The sequence below is a fragment of the Myotis lucifugus genome, unplaced genomic scaffold, assembly GCF_000147115.1.
Source record: "Myotis lucifugus unplaced genomic scaffold, Myoluc2.0 scaffold_40, whole genome shotgun sequence".
Taxonomy (NCBI): Eukaryota; Metazoa; Chordata; class Mammalia; order Chiroptera; family Vespertilionidae; genus Myotis; species Myotis lucifugus.
In genome coordinates this window covers 740,998-763,137 of record NW_005871088.1, presented here as the reverse complement: position 1 = coordinate 763,137, position 22,140 = coordinate 740,998, and the positions used below count along the sequence as shown (strand labels likewise).

General features: G+C 57.3%; 3 protein-coding genes across 6 annotated transcripts in view; 2 read left to right on the top strand and 1 right to left on the bottom strand.

Annotated features, from left to right (window-relative positions):
• Positions 1-3,838, top strand: part of PLXNB3 (plexin B3) — a 16,731-nt gene extending 12,893 nt beyond the window's left edge. The window contains 12 exon segments of the mRNA XM_023752983.1: positions 30-215; positions 488-815; positions 937-1,040; positions 1,129-1,222; positions 1,567-1,745; positions 1,889-2,049; positions 2,289-2,436; positions 2,606-2,670; positions 2,736-2,811; positions 2,927-2,968; positions 2,970-2,999; positions 3,468-3,838. Coding sequence (XP_023608751.1) covers positions 30-215; positions 488-815; positions 937-1,040; positions 1,129-1,222; positions 1,567-1,745; positions 1,889-2,049; positions 2,289-2,436; positions 2,606-2,670; positions 2,736-2,811; positions 2,927-2,968; positions 2,970-2,999; positions 3,468-3,572 — 1,518 coding nt within the window. The 3' untranslated portion in view covers positions 3,573-3,838.
• Positions 3,839-6,183: 2,345 nt separating this feature from the next.
• On the top strand, positions 6,184-10,917 carry SRPK3 (SRSF protein kinase 3). The gene is made up of 15 exons (XM_006087692.3): positions 6,184-6,329; positions 6,421-6,551; positions 6,739-6,847; positions 6,978-7,065; positions 7,324-7,411; positions 7,886-7,992; positions 8,072-8,237; positions 8,338-8,363; positions 8,845-8,974; positions 9,067-9,306; positions 9,395-9,495; positions 9,920-10,027; positions 10,096-10,165; positions 10,244-10,336; positions 10,475-10,917. Exons 1-15 carry the CDS (start codon positions 6,274-6,276, stop codon positions 10,657-10,659), a joined length of 1,698 nt encoding a protein of 565 aa, XP_006087754.1. The 5' UTR covers positions 6,184-6,273; the 3' UTR covers positions 10,660-10,917.
• Positions 10,918-10,944: 27 nt separating this feature from the next.
• Positions 10,945-22,111, bottom strand: IDH3G (isocitrate dehydrogenase 3 (NAD(+)) gamma). 4 transcript variants are annotated; one of them, XM_023753011.1, is made up of 13 exons: positions 21,936-22,111; positions 16,833-16,871; positions 16,531-16,542; positions 16,172-16,269; positions 15,630-15,742; positions 14,125-14,185; positions 13,891-14,023; positions 13,593-13,726; positions 13,198-13,300; positions 12,960-13,106; positions 11,455-11,549; positions 11,311-11,371; positions 10,945-11,119 (listed from the first exon to the last, which is right to left on the bottom strand). In XM_023753011.1, exons 1-13 carry the CDS (start codon positions 22,014-22,016, stop codon positions 11,018-11,020), a joined length of 1,179 nt encoding a protein of 392 aa, XP_023608779.1. In that variant the 5' UTR covers positions 22,017-22,111; the 3' UTR covers positions 10,945-11,017. The 4 variants fall into 4 exon arrangements, with proteins under 4 accessions (XP_023608779.1, XP_023608778.1, XP_023608780.1 ...); XM_023753010.1 differs by having other exon boundaries at positions 15,630-15,745; positions 16,175-16,269; XM_023753012.1 differs by lacking the exon at positions 16,531-16,542 and having other exon boundaries at positions 15,630-15,745; positions 16,175-16,269; positions 21,936-22,109.
• Between the last annotated feature and the right edge of the window lie 29 nt (positions 22,112-22,140).

The following is a 22,140-nucleotide window of genomic DNA, read 5'->3' as shown; positions in this document are numbered from 1 at the left end:
GAGCTGGCTAGGACCTAAGCCACTGGTAGGGAAGGAGACCGACACAGAGGGTGACAGGTGGAAAAGCTTTGCGTTGCCTCCGGTGCCGCCTGAGCCCAGGGACATGGCCCTGCAGCACCGTCTCTAACCCGAGGCCTGCTCCCCGCAGGACGGAGACCATGGTGGAGAAGCTGCTCACTAACTGGCTGTCCATCTGTCTCTACTCCTTCCTGAGGGTGAGGGGCGCCCTGGACCGTACCTTCTCCCCTTGCTCCATTGAGGGACTGTCGCCTCATTAACCTGCACCCAAATTCCCTCCGGGCCCAATGGGGGGATGGAAAGGGAAGGGCTTTGAACTCTCCCCCCCGCCCCTGCCAGGGCTGGATGTGAGGCAGAGGCCAGCTGTCATGATCCGCCCTCACTCTGTGCAGCTGGCTGCCCCTCCCCACCCCCAAGCCCTCTGCACTTCCCACAGCCCACTGATGCTGGCCCGTCCGAACGGTTGCAGGAGGTGGCTGGTGAGCCGCTGTATATGCTCCTGCGGGCCATCCAGTACCAGGTGGATAAGGGTCCTGTGGACGCCGTGACAGGCAAGGCTAAAAGGACCCTGAATGACAGTCGCCTGCTTCGGGAGGACATGGACTTCCGGCCCCTAACATTGATGGTGCTGGTGGGCCCTGGGGCCGGTGGGGCCTCAGGGAGCAGCTCAGCGCAGCACGTGCCAGCCCGGGTGCTCGACACAGACACCATCACGCAGGTCAAGGAGAAGGTGTTGGAGCAAGTCTACAAGGGCACCCCGTTCTCCCAGAGGCCCTCCGTGCACACCCTAGACCTCGGTGAGAGAGCCCGACCGCCCTCCCCTCCTGGGGCACCCGTAGAGGCTCAGCTCTGCCTTGCCCTGAATGGCAGACTTGGGGGACGGGCTGCAGGCTAATTGGCTTCCCTGGGTCCCCCCAGAGTGGCGCTCGGGCCTGGCTGGTCACCTAACCCTGTCGGATGAGGACCTGACCTCAGTGACCCAGAATCACTGGAAGAGACTCAACACCCTCCAGCACTACAAGGTTCGGGGTGGGCACAGGCTGGGGAGCAGGCCTCCTGCCTCTGGATCGGCCAGAGAAGAAGCCCAGCCTCTGCTCCCCTCCCGTCCAGGTCCCAGATGGGGCCACAGTGAGGCTCATCCCCCAGCTGCACAATGGAGGCGCCGTCTCCCAGAGCCTGGCCCAGAGCTGCTCCTCCGGGGAGAGTGAGTCCCGAAACCCAGACGTGCACATCTGTCCCTGGGAGCTTGAGGCGGCCAGGCAGGAGTCCCGGCCATGCTGTCACCTGGGGCTCCCCACCCCTTGCCAGCGGGCCAGCCAAAGCTCCAGGCTGAGCAAAGGGCCTGGGGCAGATGAGGGCAGCGGTGTGTCCCGGTCAGGGAGCTCCAGGGCTATGGGGTGTCGGGCTGAACAAGCCCCTGGGCGGCCACCCTCCTTTCCACATCATTACCCGCTGTTTCCATGGGCTCCTCCCAGCCTCTACCACCTTGCCAAGTGGGGTGGGGTGGGCAGCAGGGCATAGGACCGAGGCTGGCACATGCGTCCCCAGACACCCCCATGCTGGAGGACGGCGAGGAAGGTGGGGTCCGCCTCTGGCACCTGGTGAAAGGCACTGAGGAGCCAGATGGGAACAAGGTTCGGCGCAGCAGCCTGCGGGAGCGGGAGCGGGAGCGGGCACGGGCCAAAGCCATCCCGGAAATCTACCTCACCCGCCTGCTCTCCATGAAGGTCAGTGAAGCTGGGAGCTGGGCCCCGGGGGAGCCAAGTGTCAGGAAGGCTCACCCAGGGGCCCCTGACTGAGGTGGGGAGCACGCATGCTCCTGAGGGGCGGCCCCACGCCCACTGATGGAGCCTGCTCCCCTGCCTTCCAGGGCACACTGCAGAAGTTCGTGGATGACACCTTCCAGGCCATCCTGAGCGTGAACCGGCCCGTACCCATCGCTGTCAAGTACCTGTTCGACTTCCTGGATGAGCTGGCAGAGAAGCATGGCATCGAGGACCCAGAGACCCTGCACATCTGGAAGACTAACAGGTATCTGCCCCCCATCCCGTGCAGATGGGACATGGCATCCCAGAGGGACAAGGACATCGCCATGATGAAGGCAGTGGGACCTAACAGGAAGCCAGGCTTGGAGGCATGCGGCTCGATTTCTGGCCACCCCCAGCGTGGACTCACGGGACCGCTCCCCAGGGAGCCCAGGGCCGGGCCCAGGCTGGTGAGGTGTGCGGGGCTAGCCACGCCTCACACCCACGGCCGGCCTGTGTCTCCAGCCTGCTGCTACGATTCTGGGTGAACACGCTGAAGAATCCACAGCTCATCTTTGACGTACGGGTGTCAGACAATGTGGATGCCATTCTTGCCGTCATCGCCCAGACCTTCATCGACTCCTGTACAGTCTCAGAGCACAAAGTGGGCCGGGTGAGAGCAGAGCCAGCCATGGCGGGTGGGTGCAGAGCCCTGGGTGGGGCTGGGAGGGATGGCGCATAGTGGGGGCCAGGGGGAGGGGCACTGGTGGCGTGGTCAGGGTGACAGGGCCAGAGTTCCCCCACCTCCCCACTCACACCCCCCCCCCTCCAATCTGGAGCAGGATTCCCCGGTGAACAAACTGCTCTACGCCCGGGAGATCCCTCGCTACAAGCAGATGGTGGAGAGGTAGGTGTCATGGTGCACGGCTGGGGGTGGAGGCTGCCTGCCCCTAACTGTGTCCCCTCCTCCAGATACTACTCTGACATTCGCCAGAGCTCTCCGGCAAGCTACCAGGAGATGAATTCAGCTCTGGCCGAGCTCTCGGGGGTGAGGCATGGCCCAGGGACGCACCTCTCCACGGTTGGGGGACAGGGTGTAGGGGGAGGCTTGGGCTGGAGGCCCAGGCTGGGGACTCACACCCTCCCCAATGTGCTGCCCCCAGAACTACACCTCTGCTCCCCACTGTCTGGAAGCCTTGCAGAACTCTATACCACATCCACAGGTATTATGAACAAGTGAGGTCAGGGTGCTCTAGGGGGGAGGGGCACTCCCCTGGGGGTGGAGGAGGTGTCCAGCCCCACCCCCGCAGGCAGATGAGGAGGAAGGGCCCAGGTTGGAAGGGGCTTGGATTCTGTTTGTTTGTTTATTTATTTATTTTTAATATATTTTTATTGATTTCAGAGAGAGAGATAGAAACATCAATGATGAGAGAGAATCATGGATCGGCTGCCTCCTACACACCCCCACACTGGGGATGGAGCCCGCAACCCGAGCATATGCCCTGACCGGGAATCGAACCATGACCTCCTGGTTCATAGGTTGACGCTCAACCACTGAGCCACGCTGCCCAGGCTGGTTTCTGTTTAGATTCCCCCAGGGAGGCCCAGGGCAGCCCTGCTGAGATACAAGCAGGGCTGGGTAGCACTGGGTCAGTGGGCAGAGCGCTGGGGGCTCATGCGGGGTGCCCTCCTCTGCCCTGGCAGATCATCAATGCCCTGGAGGGGGACCCTGTGGGCCAGAAGATGCAGCTGGCCTGCCGCCTGCAGCAGATCGCTGCCCTGGTGGAGAACAAGGTGACTGACCTGTGAGCTCAGGCCACAGTGGGTGCCTGAGGCCCATCAGCTTGGAGGGAAGCCAGCAGGACCCACCACCACAGTGCCTTATGACTCCTGGACCAAGCAGAAGAGGGGCTGCAGAGAGTGGGGGGGGGGGGTCCCTGCAACCTCTCCTCCCCCACCCTTCCTCCCTGCCCCAGGCTTTTTTTCTAATTTATAGCAATCCTTCCCCCGCCTCCTCATTATATTTATTTGCTTGCTGGAAAGTTGCATCTGGAAATAAAGTCTTTTTAGGAAAAGCCCAGTCCCAGCCCCTTCCTTCCTCTGGAGCCTACATAGCCCTCTCCTCGGTGCCATGGCTGTGACTTCTGTTGCCTGAGGAAAAGAGGGGTCATGGGCATCCCCAGGCCTTGCTCTCCTCCCTCCCTTCGCCTCTACTGCTCCCTGTAGGAAAAGTGCCCCTGCCCCCTACCCCCCATCTATGCCCACCCCACCCTACTGCTCTTTCCTGGCACAGGGACACAGGATCAAGTGTCTCCCATCCTGGGCTAACCATAGTCATTGCTAAGCCCCCATTTCATTCTGAGTCCTCAACAGTCCCCAGCTGGCCTCCCGGCTTCACCTTTAAAAAAATATATATTGTTGGGGGGGGGGGGGGGGATAAATAAATATATAAAATAAATATATATAGCCTATTTTAAATATATATATATTATATATATTTGCCCTAATATATTAAAATCAATAGTATGCAATTTGTCCCCTTGACCTGGAGGTCCATCTGGGAATTCAACCCAGGGGGCAGGGCTGGCCGGAGGAAGGGAGGGAGGCCCTGTTGGCAGCTGGCAGCACTGGGCCTCTAGTATATCTATGATAATAAAAGCATTATATGCTAATTAGACCAGACAGCTGAACAATCTTCTGGACATCATTCTGGATGTCCTTCTGGACCAAGCTGCTGTGGCAGGGGCTGAGGCAGAGGCGGTTAGGGGCAATCAGGCAGGCAGGCAAGTGGTTAGGGGCGATCAGGCAGGCAGGCGAGCGGTTAGGAGCCAGCAGTCCCGGATTGTAAGAAGGATGTCCAACTGCCAGCAGTCAGACATCCCCCGAGGGGTCCTGGATTGTGAGAGGGTGCAGGCCGGGCTGAGGGACCCAAACCCTTCCCCTACCCCCCCCCCCCCGCACAAATTTCATGCACCGGGCCTCTAGTGTGTGTGTGTGTGTGTGTGTGTGTGTGTGTGTGTGTACAATTGATTTCAGAGAGGAAGGGAGAGATAGAAACATCAATGAAGAGAAAGAATCATTGACCAGCTGCCTCCTGCACACCCACACCAGGGGTTGAGCTGGCAACCCAGGCATATGCCCTGACCAGGAATCGAACCGTGACCTCCTGGTTTATAGGTTGATGCTCAACCACTGAGCCATGCTGGCCAGGCTGGCTCCACTCTTGCCCCCTCCATTCCATCCTGGGAGCAGCCAGAGTGATCTTTCAAAAGAGCAAAAGTGCCCATCAGTCTGCCAGAAACCCATAATTGGCCACCCAAGGCCTCCCCTCCTCTCCCCGACCCCAGCCACTCTGGCCAGGCCAGCCATGGAGGTCGCCAGCCCAGGAGGTTTCCAGCCCATCCTTTTGCCAGCCTTACCCCAACCAGGCCCTTTGTCACCCTGGAGACTTACCCTTCCACTCCCTTTCTGAGGACCCGATTCTTCTTGGTCCCCTTGGATGCAGCTCCAAGGTCACAAGATCTGCCTCTGACCTGGACATCCCTTTGTCACCAGCCCACTAGAGCCGTGGGCTTTTTGCTCCCCACTAGAGAAGGACCCCTGAGGGCAGGGCCAGTGTGGACAGTTCCCTGTGCCTCCCACTCGGGCACATGGCACATGTGGGTGGAGACAATGAGCGGGGCCGGGAATGGCAGGCCTGAAACAGAGACGGAAGGAGACTGTACAGGGTCTCGGTGCCAGAGGCCTGGCTGGACAGGTTCCCAGGCTTCCATTCGGCCAGCACCTCGGGTGGGAGGAACCAGTTGCCTTCAGCTCATGCCCCTGACTCTTGCCACGCCAGGGCCCCCAGTGACCCACATTCAGGAAAAGGAGGACACGGGGCTCCCACCTGTCTTAGGGGTCAATGAGACACAGGAAAAGTGGGAACCCGCCTGGGAGTGGGCAGGGAATGTGATGCCCATGGGAATATGAGGGATCGCCTCTGGGAAGGCTCCCACAGGGCCAAGTGGAAAGCCAGAGAATGTCCCCAAAGGGTCAATGGTGCTAGGCATGGGGGTGGGGTGAGGGGGTGGGGAGTAGGGGCTGTTCTTGGCCTGAGGACTAGCTCGCCATTTCCATGGAGCCCTTGCCTGGCTGCTCCCCTCAGCTGGCTCTGGAATTCAAGAACTCAGCCTGGAATCCGGTCGTTCATGTCCCCTCATGGGTAACCCCCTTGGTCCTGAGGTCTCTGTGGGGCTGCTCAGTATGGAGGCTGGGTCACACCCTGTTCCCGAGATGGCCCCTGTGCCAGCCCTGAGGCAGCAGCAGGGGGGCTTAGCCTGGGGGCCGGGCTCTCTCTGGCTGCTGCACTGCCCCCTCCCCGCTGCATACCTTGCCCACAGCTGAGCAGCTGGGAGGCTATTTATAAAGGCGGGTGAGATCAGCGGCCGAGGCTATAAATTCGCAGGCCGAGACCGGCCCCACAGGAGCAGCAGCTCGGGGCGCCAGAGCTGCAGGCCTTAGGGCCGGGATGAGCGCCAGCACAGGCGGCGGCGGCGGGGACAGTGTCGGCAGCAGTAGCAGCAGGTAGGGATCAGCCCGGGCGGCGCCTGAGGGGGGGCGGGGTGGCCGTGGCGCCTCGCCTCATGTGCTCACTGCTCGCCTGCCCCACTTGCAGCTCACAGGCCTCCTGCGGGCCCGAGTCCTCGGGCTCTGACCTAGCACCCGCTGCGCCCGCGCCTCGGATGCTGCAGGGGCTGTTGGGCTCGGATGACGAGGAGCAGGAGGACCCCAAGGACTACTGCAAGGGTGAGGCCTGGCCTGGGGCACAGGCAGCCAGGGGCTGCCGTAGGGGGCAGGACAACCCAGGAGAAAGAGGGTGCTGGCACCAGCCCACATGAGCCAGGGGCCCAAAGGGGTGGGGCCTTTTTTCCGGCCCCCCGGCCCCCCCCCCCCCCCCCCCCGCCTCCAAAGCTCTGTCGGCTCCTTTCCCCAGGTGGCTACTACCCTGTGAAGATCGGTGATCTGTTCAATGGGCGGTACCACGTGGTGCGCAAGCTGGGCTGGGGCCACTTCTCTACCGTCTGGCTCTGCTGGGACATCCAGTGAGTGTCCCCTTTGCCCCCTGGGTCCCAGTGCCAGCTGGGATCCTGCCTCTGGGCTTGGTTGGGGCCACCATGATGTTCCCATGCGTCTGCCTGGGGCTGGCAGCCAATGCGGGTCTCGGCGTTGCAGGCGCAAGCGCTTTGTGGCCCTGAAAGTGGTGAAGAGCGCAGGGCATTACACGGAGACAGCTGTGGATGAGATCAAGCTCCTGAAATGTGTGAGACACCTCCCCTACCAGCTCCCAGCTCCCCGTGAGCTGCCCAGGACCTGGCAATGTGGGTGCGAGGCCTGCCGGGTCTCCTGGGGCAGGGCGGGACTCCCAGAGGGGCAGGCTCCAGCTGGCTCTACCCTCATGGAAGGACTGTCGAGGGAGGGGCCAGCAGCCTAGTGGGAATGGGAGAGGGGCCGCTGCTGCTGGGAGCAACTGGCGAGGGGCAGGTTGGAGCCGTTCATGGCTGCTTGGTTTTTGCTCCAGGTCCGAGACAGTGACCCCAGTGACCCCAAAAGAGAGACCATTGTCCAGCTCATTGATGACTTCAGGATCTCAGGGGTTAATGGAGTCCGTATCCTTTCTAGGCTGAGCAAAGCACTGTGGCAGTGCCCGGGGCCAGCTTGTGCCTTCCCAGCTACAAGGGCCTCAGTTTGCAAATCTGCACAATGGGGGGTTATGCCTTCCAGGGACACTTGTCTTCTAAATACCCTCACTACTTTTTCAGGTGGGGGAGTGGGTACCCAGGTGGCTGAGTTATCTCCAAATAGCAGGGGCTGCCTCTGTGGCACACCTGGGCACAGGAGGGGGGCTGGTCTGAGAGGCCTGTGTCTGCTCAAGTGCCCTCTCTCTAGAATGACCACAGAATGTACCATCCCAACTGGCACATCCTAGGGACACTATGACACGGGACAGCGGTGATCACCAGGACCACCCAGGCCCGGCTCTGCACTGCCTGAACCTCATTGCTCCCCCATCCCAGCTGAGGGTGTGTGGGGCCTGTGATCCAGCTGTGTGCCCACCAGCTATCCTTCACTCCCAGTCCCAGATGTGTGCATGGTGCTGGAGGTCCTGGGCCACCAGCTCCTCAAGTGGATCATCAAGTCCAACTACCAGGGCCTGCCCGTGCCCTGCGTGAAGAGCATTGTGAGACAGGTGGGCATCCGGGGCCCCGTGTGAACAGCACTGGGCAGCCTGGGCAGGGCTGGTGGCGCTCAGGAGTGGCTCCCCCCAGGTGCTGCATGGCCTGGACTACCTCCATACCAAGTGCAAGATCATCCACACAGACATCAAGCCGGAGAACATCCTGCTGTGTGTGGGTGACACCTACATCAGGCGCCTGGCTGCTGAGGCCACAGAGTGGCAGCAATCAGGGGCACCGCCCCCATCCCGCTCTACAGGTACGAGCCTGTGTGGGGCTGGGGCTGGGCCTGTGGGCCTCACCCCTGATTGAGTCTCTGTTCCTTTCTCCCCCACCCCTGTGCCCCTCCTACCCCACAGTGAGCAATGCCCCCCAGGAGGTCACGGTAAGTTGGGGCACCCCTTTTCCTGTGCATCTCCCCAAGTCCTCAAAGCTTGTCTCCTCAGCCTCCCCACCCTCCCCAGTACTCCTGCAGTGGCATTTCCCAAAGGCTGTTGGCTCGGATGAGGGTGATACACAGGGTGGGTCATGTGTCCCAAACTGCTTGCCACTGTGCTCAAGGGAAATACCCCACATCTTGGGCCAGGACGGGCCAAGGCTGCCCCCAGGGGAGGCAGGAACCCAGTCAGAGGCAAGCCCATCAGCTCCTCCTCAACCTTGAGCTTTGAGGAGGGAAGGCAGAGATGGGCAAGAGGCTGGTACCAAGGGGTGGGCTGGAGGGGAGTTGTGCCATGTTCTAATGTCCTCAGAAGCCCGGGGGCTGGAAGGTCTTGTCCCCTATGGTGTGTGTGAGCCACAGACAGAGGTCTGGGCTGGTCAAGGGACAGGGGACAGGAACCCTGGGGTGACCCTGGCTCTAACGGCAGCCGGGTAAGCTGTCGAAAAACAAGAAAAAGAAGATGAGGCGCAAAAGGAAACAGCAGAAGTGGCTGCTGGAGGAGCGGCTGCGTGACCTGCAGAGGCTGGAGGCCTTGGAGGCAGCCGCCCAAGCTGAGGGTGAGGAGCTGAAGGCACTGGAGGGGCCCGGGGGCTGCCAAGCATGGCCGCCAGGTCTTCGGCTCTCATACCACCTCTGCCCATGTCCCCAGACTCTGGCTCAAGACTAGAGGGGGGCAGCGGCTCCACGTCTTCTTCTGGCTGCCACCCTGGGGGGGCCAGGACCGGCCCCTCCCCAGCTTCCTCCTCCCCGGCCCCAGGTGGCAACCGCAGCCTCAGCCCAGGCTCCCAGACGTCAGGCTTCTCCGGCTCCCTTTTCTCTCCTGCCTCGTGCTCCATCCTCTCAGGCTCATCCAATCAGCGGGAGACTGGGGGTCTCCTGTCACCTAGCAGTAAGCCGGGCAGGGTCAGCGGGGTGGTGAGCAGGTAGGGTGGGCAGGGCCAGGTCAGCTCAGCCTCTCTCTCCTCTTCCTTCCTCAGCACCATTTGGTGCCTCGAACCTCCTGGTGAACCCCCTGGAACCTCAAAATGCAGACAAGATCAAGATCAAGATCGCAGACCTGGGCAACGCCTGCTGGGTGGTATGAATGTGCCTTGGAGAGCAGAGCTGGGTGCCCTGCCGTGAGGGAAGAGGGACAGACCCACTTCCGGGGAGCCCCGACTCGGGCCTGTGGGGCACTTGATCATTTGTTCAGCAAGGGCTCACCCAGCAGCATACTTGACTAGACCCCACGGTCTGCCTGGCACGACAGACCCAGGGCAGAGCCTATAGTCCCACCCAGGCAGAACTGGGCCCATGGCAAGGGGTGGGAGCCACTGGGAAGGGCTGGCCTCTGCCTCAGATCATCCGGCCAGTTCCTCCGGGGACCTTTGGGAACCCTGAGGCTCACAGAGCCCCACTGAGCTCCTTGGGTGCGTGGCCCAGAGGTGGGAGATGAGTGGGAGGCCGGTGGGGACAGGCCAGCTGTGGCCCCAGCTCCTCCCCAGGGCTCCCTTTGCCTCCAGCACAAGCACTTCACTGAGGACATACAGACGCGGCAGTACCGGGCCCTGGAGGTGTTGATTGGTGCCGAGTATGGGCCCCCAGCCGACATCTGGAGCACAGCGTGCATGGTAGGCCTGGGCTGTCCCCACCAGGGGCCAGCCTGCCGGCCAGCAGCCTCAACCTCTCCCCCTTCCAGGCCTTTGAGCTAGCCACCGGCGACTACTTGTTCGAGCCCCACTCTGGAGAAGACTACAGTCGTGATGAGGGTAGGGGAGGCATGCCTGGGCTTGGCCTCGGGGCCTTGGGGCCTCGCGGCTGCCTTCCAACCTCATCTCTGTCCACAGACCACATCGCCCACATCGTGGAGCTCCTGGGAGACATCCCCCCGGCCTTCGCCCTCTCCGGCCGCTACTCCCGGGAGTTCTTCAACCGGAGAGGTGGGGCCCCACAGGCTCAAGCTACCTGGGTCTGGGGGGGAGAGGGGGCTGGAACCTTGGGTTCTGAAAGAGGGGAGACAGGCCCCAGAACAAAGGCTATGCTGGCAGAGCCTGACCTGAGTCCCGCGCCCGCCCCAGGAGAGCTGCGGCACATCCACAACCTCAAGCGCTGGGGCCTGTATGAGGTGCTCATGGAGAAGTACGAGTGGCCGCTGGAGCAGGCCACGCAGTTCAGTGCCTTCCTGCTGCCCATGATGGAGTACATCCCCGAAAAGCGGGCCAGCGCAGCCGACTGCCTCCAGCACCCATGGCTCAATCCCTAGACCCCGCCAGCTCCTGCCCCAACCCTCACTTGTCAGTGCCTTTAGGGAAAGTGAGACAACTCCTGCCTCCCTACTAGAGCCGCCCTCGCCTACCCCAAGGGCACAAGCTCTCACAATCCCCCATGGCAGAGCAGACATGCTGGGGCCAGGCCCACCTTTGAGAATGTGTTCTGCCCCTGACCCTCCCAGAGGGCCCTGAGTGCGAAGTGTGCGTGTTTCTTTTCTTAATAAAGTGTGAATTGAAGCACCAGTGTCCTGGAGTGACAGAAGCACAAGGCCGAGGGCTAGGGCAGAAGCCAGTTTATTCTGGGTCTGCCGTACAAGCCAGCCGGGGTGCTGGGGTTGGGAGGGGGACAGCCTAGGCCTCCACAGCCCGGCCGTTGATGATGCGGATATGGCGGATGATGTCCTGGATGGCTTGCGACGTAGTGCCCTGGCCCCCAATGTCTGGGGTGTGCATCTGCGGGACAAGGTAGTGGTACCAGCTAAGGCCCACAAGCCTTACCCTACCTGGTGCCACCCTCCACTTGGGGGCAGCAGGAAGTGCCAGTCACCACCCCCAGCCCCTCAGGCATCACACCAGCTCAACCCAAGCTAGAGGAAGGGTTTTGGGGTGGGGGTACGCAGGGGAGGGGAAAAGGGGAGCCTCACGTTTTCATTGTCCATGGATGCCAAGACAGCCTTGCGGATGGTGGTGGCGTAGGAGTGGAGCCTAAAGAGGGAGAGCAGCCTTCAGTCCTCAGGACCTAAGGGGCCGGTTGGGAGGCTGAGGCTGGGCATGGAGAAGCCACTTACTTTAGGTGGTCGAGCATCATGCAACTTGCCAGCAGCGTAGCCGTGGGGTTGGCAATATTCTTATTGGCAATACTCTTGCCTGTGTTCCTTGTAGCCTGGAAGAGCCAAGATGACAAAGGGGGTAGCAAATGTGAGACGGTAGGGAGTATGCTTCCATTCGTGGGAAGTATCCAGACAGGCAAATCCATAGAGGCAGAAAGCAGATCAGTGGGTGCCAGGGGCCGGGCCGGGGAATGAGGAGTGCCTGCTAATGGGGACAGGGTCTCCTTTTGGGGTGATGGAAATGTTCTGGAACTAGACAGAAGTGATGTACAACATTGTGAGTGTACTTAATAGCCCTGAATTATTTACTTTAAAATGGTTCCACTATGTTATGCGAATTTTATCTCAACTTAAAAAAAAAAGGAAACCGCCCTAGCCAGCTTGGCTCAGTGGATAGAGCGTTAGCCTGCGGACTGAAGAGTCCCAGGTTCAATTCCAGCCAGGGGCACATGCCTGGGTTGCGGGCTTGATCCCCGGGGGGGGGGGTGGGGGGGGGGGGGTGTGGGAGGCAGCCGGTCAGTGATTCTCATCATTGATCTTTCTATCTCTCTCTCATTCTCCCTTCCTCTCTGAAATAAATATATATTTTTTAAAAGGAAACCAACAAATGGATCAATAAAATGTGGTTTATCTATATATTGAACTATTATTGAGCCATAAAAAGGAATAAAATACTGACAGTCTACAACAGGGGTCCTCAAACTTTTTAAACAGGGGGCCAGTTCACTGTCCCTCAGACCGTTGGAGGGCCGGACTATAGTTTAAAAAAAAACTAGTCGGCTGCTAAGCAACAGGCAGCGGCAGCAAAAACACCCAGCGGGCGGGATAAACGTTTCCGGCGGGCCGCATGTGGCCCGCGGGCTGTAGTTTGAGGACCCCTGGTCTACAACATAGATCAAACTTGAAAATATTATGCTAAAGGAAAGAAACCATTCATAAAAGGCCACATATTGTATGATTCCATTTATAGAAAATGTCTAGAACAGGCAAATCCTTGAGATAGAAATCAGATCAGTTGTTGCCAGTGGCAGGGATGGGGGGGTTGGAAAGCAACAGCTGACAAGTATGGGGTTTCTTTTTGGGGTGATAAAAATGTTCTGGAATTAGCCCAGCTGGTGTGGCCCAGTGGCTGAGCATCGACCTATGAACCAAGAGGTCTCCAGTTTGATTCTCAGTCAGGGCACATGCCTGGAGTTGCGGGCTCGATCCCCAATTCAGGGCATGGAGGAAGGAGCCAATGGATGTGGTGTTTCTCATCATTGTTTCTATCTCTCTCTCTCCTCCCTTCCTCTCTCTCTAAAATGAATAAAAACATATTTTTTAAAATGTTCTGGAATTAGATAGTGGTAAACTGTGAATATTCTAAAAACCACTGAATTGTATACTCTCAATGGGTGAAGTGGATGGTATATGAGCTATGACTCAAAAAGGCCAGTAGCCCTGGCACCACCGGCAGCACTCACCGTCTCAAACACAGCGTACACATGGCCATAGTTGGCTCCAGCCACAAGGCCAGGGCCCCCGACCAGCCCTGCGCAGACGTTGTTGACAATGTTCCCGTAGAGATTGGGCATCACCATGACATCGAACTGCTGGGGCCGGGACACCAGCTGCAGGGCATGGAGGGGGCAGACAGAACCTTAAGCATGAGAAGCCCAGGGGGCCTAGAGCAGACGGCCTCAGAGCCCAGTGGTCAATTACCTGCATGGTGGTATTGTCCACAATCATATTCTCAAAGGTGATCTGGGGGTAGCGGGCTGCCACCTCCTTGCAGCACTGGAGGAAGAGACCATCGCCCAGTTTCCTGTGGGGGACACAGGACACCAGCTTGGCCACTGCAATGGTCAGCTGGAAGGACGGGGTGTGCAGATGACCACGGAAGGCTGGGTTCTAACCTCTAGCCAGTCCCCCTTCGGCAAAATCCTACTCCACCTCCCCCAAGTGTGCACTGAAGTGAGGACATAGGCAACAGGGAACAACCCAGGGCATGGCCCCTTAGTAGGTGGCCCCGAGTCCATGAGAACAGGCTGCTCATTTCAGCTGCTTCAGGACAATTGGCAGAACGGGCAGCGGCATGGCAAGGGCGGGGAGCATACATAATGTTGGCCTTGTGCACGGCTGTCACTTTCTTGCGCCCAGTCTCATGGGCCAGTTTGAAGGCGTATTCAGCAATGCGCAGGGACTTAGTCTTGGTGATGATCTTCAGGCTCTCCACCACTCCTGCCACACTCTGAAAAGGGGCGGAGAGAAGAGACCCGGGTCCTATCGGATCCTGCTCCAGCACAGGATCCCATCCGATCCTTCTCCTTGGGCACAGCCTTCCTTACCGCTGACACTCACCAGGCTCTTCCCCATGACCCGAGAGGACACGGGGGCGGCCTGGGACTCACTCACCTCGTGCTCCAGGCTGCTGTATTCGCCTTCTGTGTTTTCCCGGACAATGAGGATATCTATGTCCCTGTGCCGGGTCACCACTCCTGGCAGGCTCTTACAGTGGATGACGTTGGCATAGAGGTCTAGGCTGGTGCTGGGGACACAGAGAGAGGCAGCTGGCCAGTGCCACCACTCTCTGCTGGCACAGTCCTTACTACCTTTGCGGAGCCCCCACCACATGTACTTGGCTCTCACCGAAGGATGTTGTTGCGGGATTTGTAGGATGGTGGCAGGTTATGGTTTGTTTCAATATTGCCTGCAGGACAGAAACAAGACAGCCAGTCTGAAGAGGGGACCCCCAGGCTCAGTTGTGCCACCATATTTCCCATCCTGACCCAGGGGACGCACACCAAAGGCAGCTCCAACCAGAGAAGATGGCTTTCGGCAACAGAAAGACTTCACAGAAAACTAGAGTGTAACTGCCTACATGAGCCCCATGAGGGCAGAGGGGAATGTGTGTGTGTTCACTTGGCTGATGGGTTCTGCGGACCTAGAGGAGCACCCGGCCCATACCAGACACTCAGTAAGTACTTACTGAGTGAATAAACGAACAAGGCTTAGCAGCTAACCAGGTCTTCCAGACCCTAAGAGGAAAATGGCAAGACCAGGACCTGGCTGGATAGAAAGTGACCAGTCCTGCTTACTAACAGGCTAGTGGGCCAGGCTGGTGCCAGCAAGGTGACCTTGGCCAAGGTTACTGCTGGGCCCTGCATCAAGGTGCCACAAAAGCCCCACCTCCAGGGCAGGAAGGAGCTGCCTGGAAAAGACCATGGCTTGGCCACGGCTGGACTGAGGGCACCCAGAGCAGCGGGGGCAGCAGCCACTGGGAAAAGGCAGTCGGAGGGTGCCAAGTAGAAGAGGCCTTTCTCAGGGCCCACAAGGCCCACCGGCCCCTCTGAGTCATACTCTGCCTGTACTACCTTCACCCAGAGTGCCTCGGGCACCCTGTGGCTGGCATGTTAGCCCCTTCATTTAACTGCCAGGGCCTTGGCCTCTACTCTGGTTCACCTTTGCTCACACACTCCTCACACCAAGCAGTGATGGATTAAAAATTTGGACCAAACCAAGGCAAACTCAGGAGGGCTAGAATTCGTGTCTGTAACATCCACGGCTGTGCCAGCTGGAGCCAAGGTGGCAGGCAGAGGTTGAGAAATGCATCTCTGTGACATTTGGTTTATAAAGACAGGCTCTGAGGGTCAAATCTGACCACAAGAGAGAGGGTTTCCTCAAAAGGGAAGAAGTCAGCCCAGCCGGTGTGGTTCAGTGATTGAGCATCAACCCAGAAACCAAGAGGTCACTGGTTCGATTCCTGGTCAGGGTGCATGCCCAGGTCGTGGGCATGATCCCCAGTAGGGGGTGTGCAGGAGGCAGCCGATTGATGATGTTTCTCATCATTGATGTTTCTATCTCTCTATCCCTCTCCCTTCCTCTCTCTCTCTCAAAATCAATGAACACATATTTTTTTAAAAAGAGGGAAGAAGTGGGTGGGAGGCAGCCCATCACCCACACAAACTAGTGCCACTAAGATCTCAGAATTGTGGCACGGACAGGCCCCCAGAAACTTCCGTCCACTCTCTAAGCACAAGGGTCCCCTCTAGCCAGAAAAGCCCGGAAGTCAGAGCTATGGTGCCCCAGGGACAAGTATCAGCTCAGAGGTTAAATAATCACGCACAGCACCCCACCCTGGCCCCCAAGCTCACCCTTCAGGGCCACGCGGTTTCGGCGGATGGCCATGACGGCGTTGCGGATGTCCTCTTCGTCAGCATTGGAGCTCACGTGCACTTCTTCAAAGTCCACTGGCACACATGCATGCCTGGGGCAAAACAGGGTCAGGGCAGCTGGCCTGGGCCCCTCCACACCTCTTCTAAGAAGCCTGCCTGGACCCCTGGCTGCAGAGGCCTCTCGCCTGCTGCCACCCACCCTGACCTGGTTCTGGCTGACAGGAGACTGGGTCCACCAGCCACAACTGATGGGGACTTGCTTGAACTCCACAACAGTTAGCAGAACTGGTGCTGCCTTCCCCAGCCCAGACCGGCCTGGTGGGATCGCCAGCACCGGGATCAAAGGCCTTGGCTTACAGCCCTCCTGCCACTGGGGCACTGTTTGGGCAAAGTCCCAGCCAGTAAAGCTTCTGGGCTTACAGCCCCACTGGCACAATGTTGTCAGGGTACCCCCAGGCTGGGCCTGAGGCACAACCTTCCCTAAGGGGACACGTCACGGGGAGGGGCCTGAGGGCTCCATACTGAACACAGACTTGACGTGCAACATGAGCTCTGGCCCAATGCCATCCCCTGGGATCATGGTCACCGTGTGCCGCCCGCCATACTTAGCAGATGGAGGCTGGAAGGAGAGGGAGGGTGAAGGCAGGCCCTTAGTTCCCTTCCTCCTACCAGCACGGACCTGGTGGGCCAGCCAATTGTGAGGGGCCAGCTTGGCATACCTTAGCACTGCACCCCACCCCATCCCAGACAGGGCTGCTTGTGGGGACTCCTGGGTCAGGAGGAAGCAGGGGGAAGGAGTCCCTGCCCCCACCTGGACTTTGGTCAACCCCAAAGCAACTAAAAGCCCCAAATCTAATAGGCAGATGATAAGAATACTCACAATTGTTTGTTGCTAGAGGGGAGACAGAAGGAAGAAGACTCAGATTAGCCAAGGTTGGAGGAACAAGGCTCTGTCTTTTCCCTGGGGATGCTGTCTAACTAGCACAGCGCAGGTAAGGAGGAGGATGGGGGAACCTCTGGAGACCATGCCTCAGAGGGAAGGACAGGAGGAAGCAAAGAGGCACAACACACACAGGAGCACATGCCCACATCTACACATACACACACACATGAACACAAATCTACATACGTGCAAGCATACACATACTATGCACGTGCACACACACCCAGGCAAGTACTTACTGAGATGCTCCTCCGGGGGGCCTCATTGGCACCCAGAACCTGGCAAAGAGAAACCAAATGCTAGTGGTTGTTGTCGAGCCCAGAAAGTCAATTTGGCATGGGAGAGCGACTTAACCCATGTACACTGTCCGGTGAACAACAGCACACAGCACATGCCCAGACAAATGGCTCCAGAGCCATTTCCCAGGGACCAGCCTGCTGAAGCACCATGGAGGGTGGTCCTAATCCTTTATGCCTCCTTCAGCTGCATGGTCAGTTTTTCTTTTTTTGTTGTTGTTCATCCTCACCTGAGGATATTTTTCCATTGATTTTTAGCGAGAGTGGGAGGGAGGGGAAGAGGCAGAGAGAGAGAAACATCGATGTGACAGAGACACATTGATTGGTTGTCTCCTGCACATGCCCTGGCCAGGGCTAGGATGGAGCCTGCAACCAAGATAAGTGCCCTTGACCAGGAATTGAACCCATGACCCTCCAGTCCACAGGCTGATGCTCTATCCACTGAGCCAAACCAGCTAGGTCTGCATGGTCAGTTTTGAAAAAAAAGTCTGTCTCCTTTCCCCTCTTAGGTTGTTTCTGATTCCTTTTTGGACAATTATTACTGTTCAGTAATGACTGTAACATGGAAAAGTTGGCACACTAAACATGGTACAATAAGGAAATCACTATAACAAAACAGAGGGCCACCAGGACGATCATTTGATCTTTTTTCCTTATTACAAAAGTAGAACATGGAGAAAATCTAGAATGTGGAGATATGGAGATCAGAAGAAAAAGACAGCTCCCAGCACCCCCTCTAGAGACAAGCACTGCTGGGAATGGCCCTCCAGAATCAGAAATCCAAAGCAACCGTACAGAAAAAAATTCAACCATATTTGTGTGTGTGTGTGTGTGTGTGTTTAATTTTCATCTGAGGATATTTTTTCCATTGATTTTTTCAGAGAGAGTGGAAGGGACAGGGAGAGCAGAGAGAGAAACATCGATGCGAGAGAGACACATCGATTGGTTGCTTCCCGCATGCGCCCTGACCAGGGCTGGGGATTGAACCTGCAATCGAGGTACGTGCCCTTGACTGGAATTGAACCTGCGACCCTTCAGTCTGCGGGCCGATGCTCTAACCACTGAGAAACCAGGTAGGGCTCAACCATTTATAGAAGAATAACAGACACCAATCTTTTGGAAGGCTTTCATAAAGGATTGCAAAACTGCTTCACGGCTTACATGGATGGCAAATGTCCCCAACTCTGACTCAGAGGAGCCATGTGTGGCCACATCAGTGCCATGCTTGACAGCTCCAGAGCAAAAGCCACCAAGCCAAATAGGACAGGTGCTGAGAAGTGACCAATCTGGAATCCCCACATTGACCTGGAGGAAGAAACCCTCATCCAAGGTCCCACTGCAGGGTGGCTACAGGCCCGCACACTTTCCTCCCTGCTGTGCTCCACCTGGGTGTCCCTCAACCCAAAGTGGCAGGGGCAGAGCCAAGGTTCTCCTTGTCACTTGGGGATGCCCTGCCACTTGCCTGTGGAGCAGCAGCAGAGCATTCCAGTCAACAGCAGAGTCACCGTGGCCATTTCTCAAAGAGCCGTGCTTTCCTGCTAGAAAGCTCAAGCAGAGGCTGACCATCCCCACCTGAGTCTCCTGGCCAGTATTCACAAGGCACCCACATGCACGAGCTCTGAAAGCAAGTGTGCCACTCATCCCACCCAAGCCAGGGGTTAAGAGAGGGGTAACTGCTAGGACAAGATGCTCTGGGGGTATCTGCTGATCCATGTGGCCCCTGGATCTGTAGCCACAGACACACTTGGGGCATTTCTGTTTTCCTTCTCGTACTTGTCAGTATTTGGATTCATCTTGTTTACAGGCTCTCACACAACCTTGTGGAAGGACACTTAGATTGCTCCTCCTCCAGGAAGCCTTCGCTAATGCTCTGAGGGTGCTGAGCTATTGGTACCCACCCCCACCCTGGGCCTCCCAAAGCCCTACCTCAATTCCTCCCCCTCCAAGCACAATCTTCTAGAACAGTGGTTCTCAACCTTCCTAATGCCGCGACCCTTTAATACAGTTCCTCATGTTGTGGTGACCCCCAATTTCATTGTTACAAGTTGAACATAATTAAAGCATAGTGATTAATCACAAAAACAATATGTAATTATCTATGTGCTTTCCGATGGTCTTAGGCGACCCCTGTGAAAGGGTCGTTCGACCCCCAAAGGGGTCGCAACCCACAGGTTGAGAAACCACTGTTCTAGAAGGTTGTCGCTGCCTTGCTCCTTCCCCAACCCCTAAGCCCCTGAAAATGGAGGCCAAGTCTGTCCTGTCCCCTACTGTCACCCGAAGATCCAGCAGAATGCCTAGTCCAGAGCTAGAACACAGAAACATTTCCTGAATGAATGAGCACATCAGAAGATTAAGGAAGAGATGGAGGGCTCTGGGGGCTAGGGAGACCTCAGCTCAAATCCACATCCACTACTCTCGGCAGCAAACAGCTTAATCTTGCTCAGCTTCCTGTCCTCGCCTGCCGAAGTCCATTTATTGTCTTCACTAGCTGAGTATAGACAGAGACCCCCCAAAATTAGTAACCTTGAAGCCCTAGCAAAGGTCAGGACTGTGCACCACCCAGTTAATCTAGATAAAGGTAGCTGAAGCAACCTCCCTACCTTTATTCATGTAAATAGCTGAAGCAACCTCCCTACCCTTAATCATGTAAATAGCTGAAGCAACCTCCCTACCCTTAATCATGTAAATAGCTGAAGCAACCTCCCTACCTTTAATCGTGATAGTATCTGTGTGTCATTGAAACCTCCTTACCCTAGGGCTACCCCAGATCAAATAAAAGGTTGGAGCGGCCTGAGCATCAGTGGAAGTCCTTCTGGACTTGCCCGCCTGGCTTCCCAACATTTCCAAATTGTCTCTTGTCTCTTTTCTCTCTCATTTGTGTGCAGCTCCTCTTTCAGATCCCGAACCCTAATCCACGCGGGACGTAGAGGAAAAACATAAACACTCGCCTGAGACCCACAGAACAGAGGTGCCTGCTTTATGTGACTACTGAAGGACTGCGCAGGAGGTATGCGAGCTGTTCAGTCCTTAGCAAGGCACACAGAGCTGTGCAAAAGCATACCTGCCCCTTTACCCCAACAGCCCCTCGGGCCAGTGGTCAAGGCTGGTGTCCAATGGGGGAATGATGACCCCTGCAGCTCCTGACAGTAATTCCTCCTGGCCTTCAATCCTCTGAAGTACACTGGACAGGTAACTCAGGTGTGGTGGTGAGCCAGCCCTTGCACCAAGCCTGGCTCTGCTTCTGTGCAACTCCCCTCCCCCACCTTGATCACATCACCACCATCAGTGTTGAACCTCTAACTCACCTGGGTCCTATGCTAGATGTTCCTTCGGCTTTGGCCAAAGACCCAGGGGGCTCTCAGAAGAGAGACTTCCCTAACCTTGCTCTGACAGATGCAGGCACCTTCCTTCAGGGTTAAGGAGGTTCTGCCTCACATCCAGGCCCAGTGAAGCAGCCCATCAAAGGAGCTTGGTATGCGGCAGGATGGGATATACGCACAGGCTTCCTGCTGATTCCTCGAGTAGGAGGGGTGGACTGTCCGCCCTCATTCATCTTTTTTAAAAAATATATATTTTTATTGATTTTAGAGAGGAAGCAAGAAAGAGAAATATCAATGATGAAAAAGAATCATTGATCGGCTGCCTCCTGCACGCCCCACACTGGGGATCGAACCCACAATCTGGGCATGTGGAATCGAACCGTGACCTCCTGGTTCATAGGTTGACACTCAACCACTGAGCCACACCGGGCCAGGCTCAGCCTTCCTTCTTTAATGGTGCTATGAAAAGAAAGGAGTCCAGGGTGATATGTGTTCCCACCAAAGGGCCCCCACACTCCACAGCTTACTGAGGCTTCTCTCTTCAACGTGTTTGTTGGATTTAGTGTCAATGGTGACTACAGGTTTTCCCACAAGGGTCCCATTAGTGGGAGCAAAACTCTGGGGTTCATTTCTAAAGGTTCCCATACCCAGGACAACCAGTCTCAGGGCAACGCACTGCCCGAATTGTTCACAGCCCCCCATGCCCACCCCAACATGGACACAAGCACACACACACAAAGGAGGTCAGGGAGGAGACAAATGTCTTCACCAAGACCCTGTGGGAGCCTAGCTGCCAGAATCGTGAGGGCCTCTGGAAAGTCTCTCATCAGCAACGTGGGAGGAGTCAGCTTTTTAAACAGAATTTCATAAAGGGTATGCTGTTACAGGGCCGTCTTCCCCAGGGGCCAGAGAGGGAAAGCATGGCAGGGGATGTGTCCACAAGGAGTGTCAGCAAAGTCGCAGCGTTCTGGAAGGTCAAAGTTGGCTGGATCCTTTGAGATCCTTTGAGACGGAGGCGAAATTGAAGCCCAGATAGAGGAGGGGCCTGGCCTAAGGCCACGCAGTGGGTCAGTGGGGTAGCCAGGCCTAGAGATCATAACTTTTGTCCTCCAGGCCAATCCTGGCTCCCTGATGCTTCACGCAGGGACTAAATTATCCTCATTTACGTGTGTAAAGAAAGAGGAGTCGGACATGAATCCTAAACGAAGGATTCCGTTAACAAAGCCCCAGGGGCCTCCCACCCGACCAGCCTCACAAACCCTAGCTCTTTCCTATTCCAAGCATCTGCAGTGGGGACAACTGGGGCTATAAGAATGTCATGAGGAGGGCTGGGGGTACTGGCAAGTCCATTTCTCCATCTCCACTAGGACATGTGGCAAAATAGTCCACGAGAAGAGAAACCCGAAAAACGTTGGCAGCTAACGGGATTCCCAAGGCGGCAACAACAAGGCAGGCCAAGATACGCGACTGTCTCATGAGGGGGTCCCACAAGGGCACTACGGAGGTGATACTCGGGCCAAGGCCCACTCTTCCCACCTGTCTGGAGCACCCCCACCACAAGACGCAGAAAGCAGGGGAAGCCGGACCAACGTCATTGACAACGGAGGCGGCCAATCAACTCCGGCGCACAGCCCTCTCCCCGCCCCCAGATCCAGTCCCACCAAGGGGCAACCACCCCCAGCGAGCGCTGCAGCGACTGTCCCTGCGGCCCGCTCCCCCCTCTCACCTCCCAAGGACGGCAGAGGAGGGCCGGCCTGAGCACTGCCTTCGCTGGGCCGCCAACAGCCATGGCCACCTTCAGCGCCATGATGGAAAGTGAGAGCAACAGCAGGTCCCCACAGGCAGACACCGCTCTCACGAGAGTTCGGAGGGTTGCAAATCCGCGGAGTGGGCGTGCCCTGATAGCGCGCATGCGCGTGACTTGCCGGTTC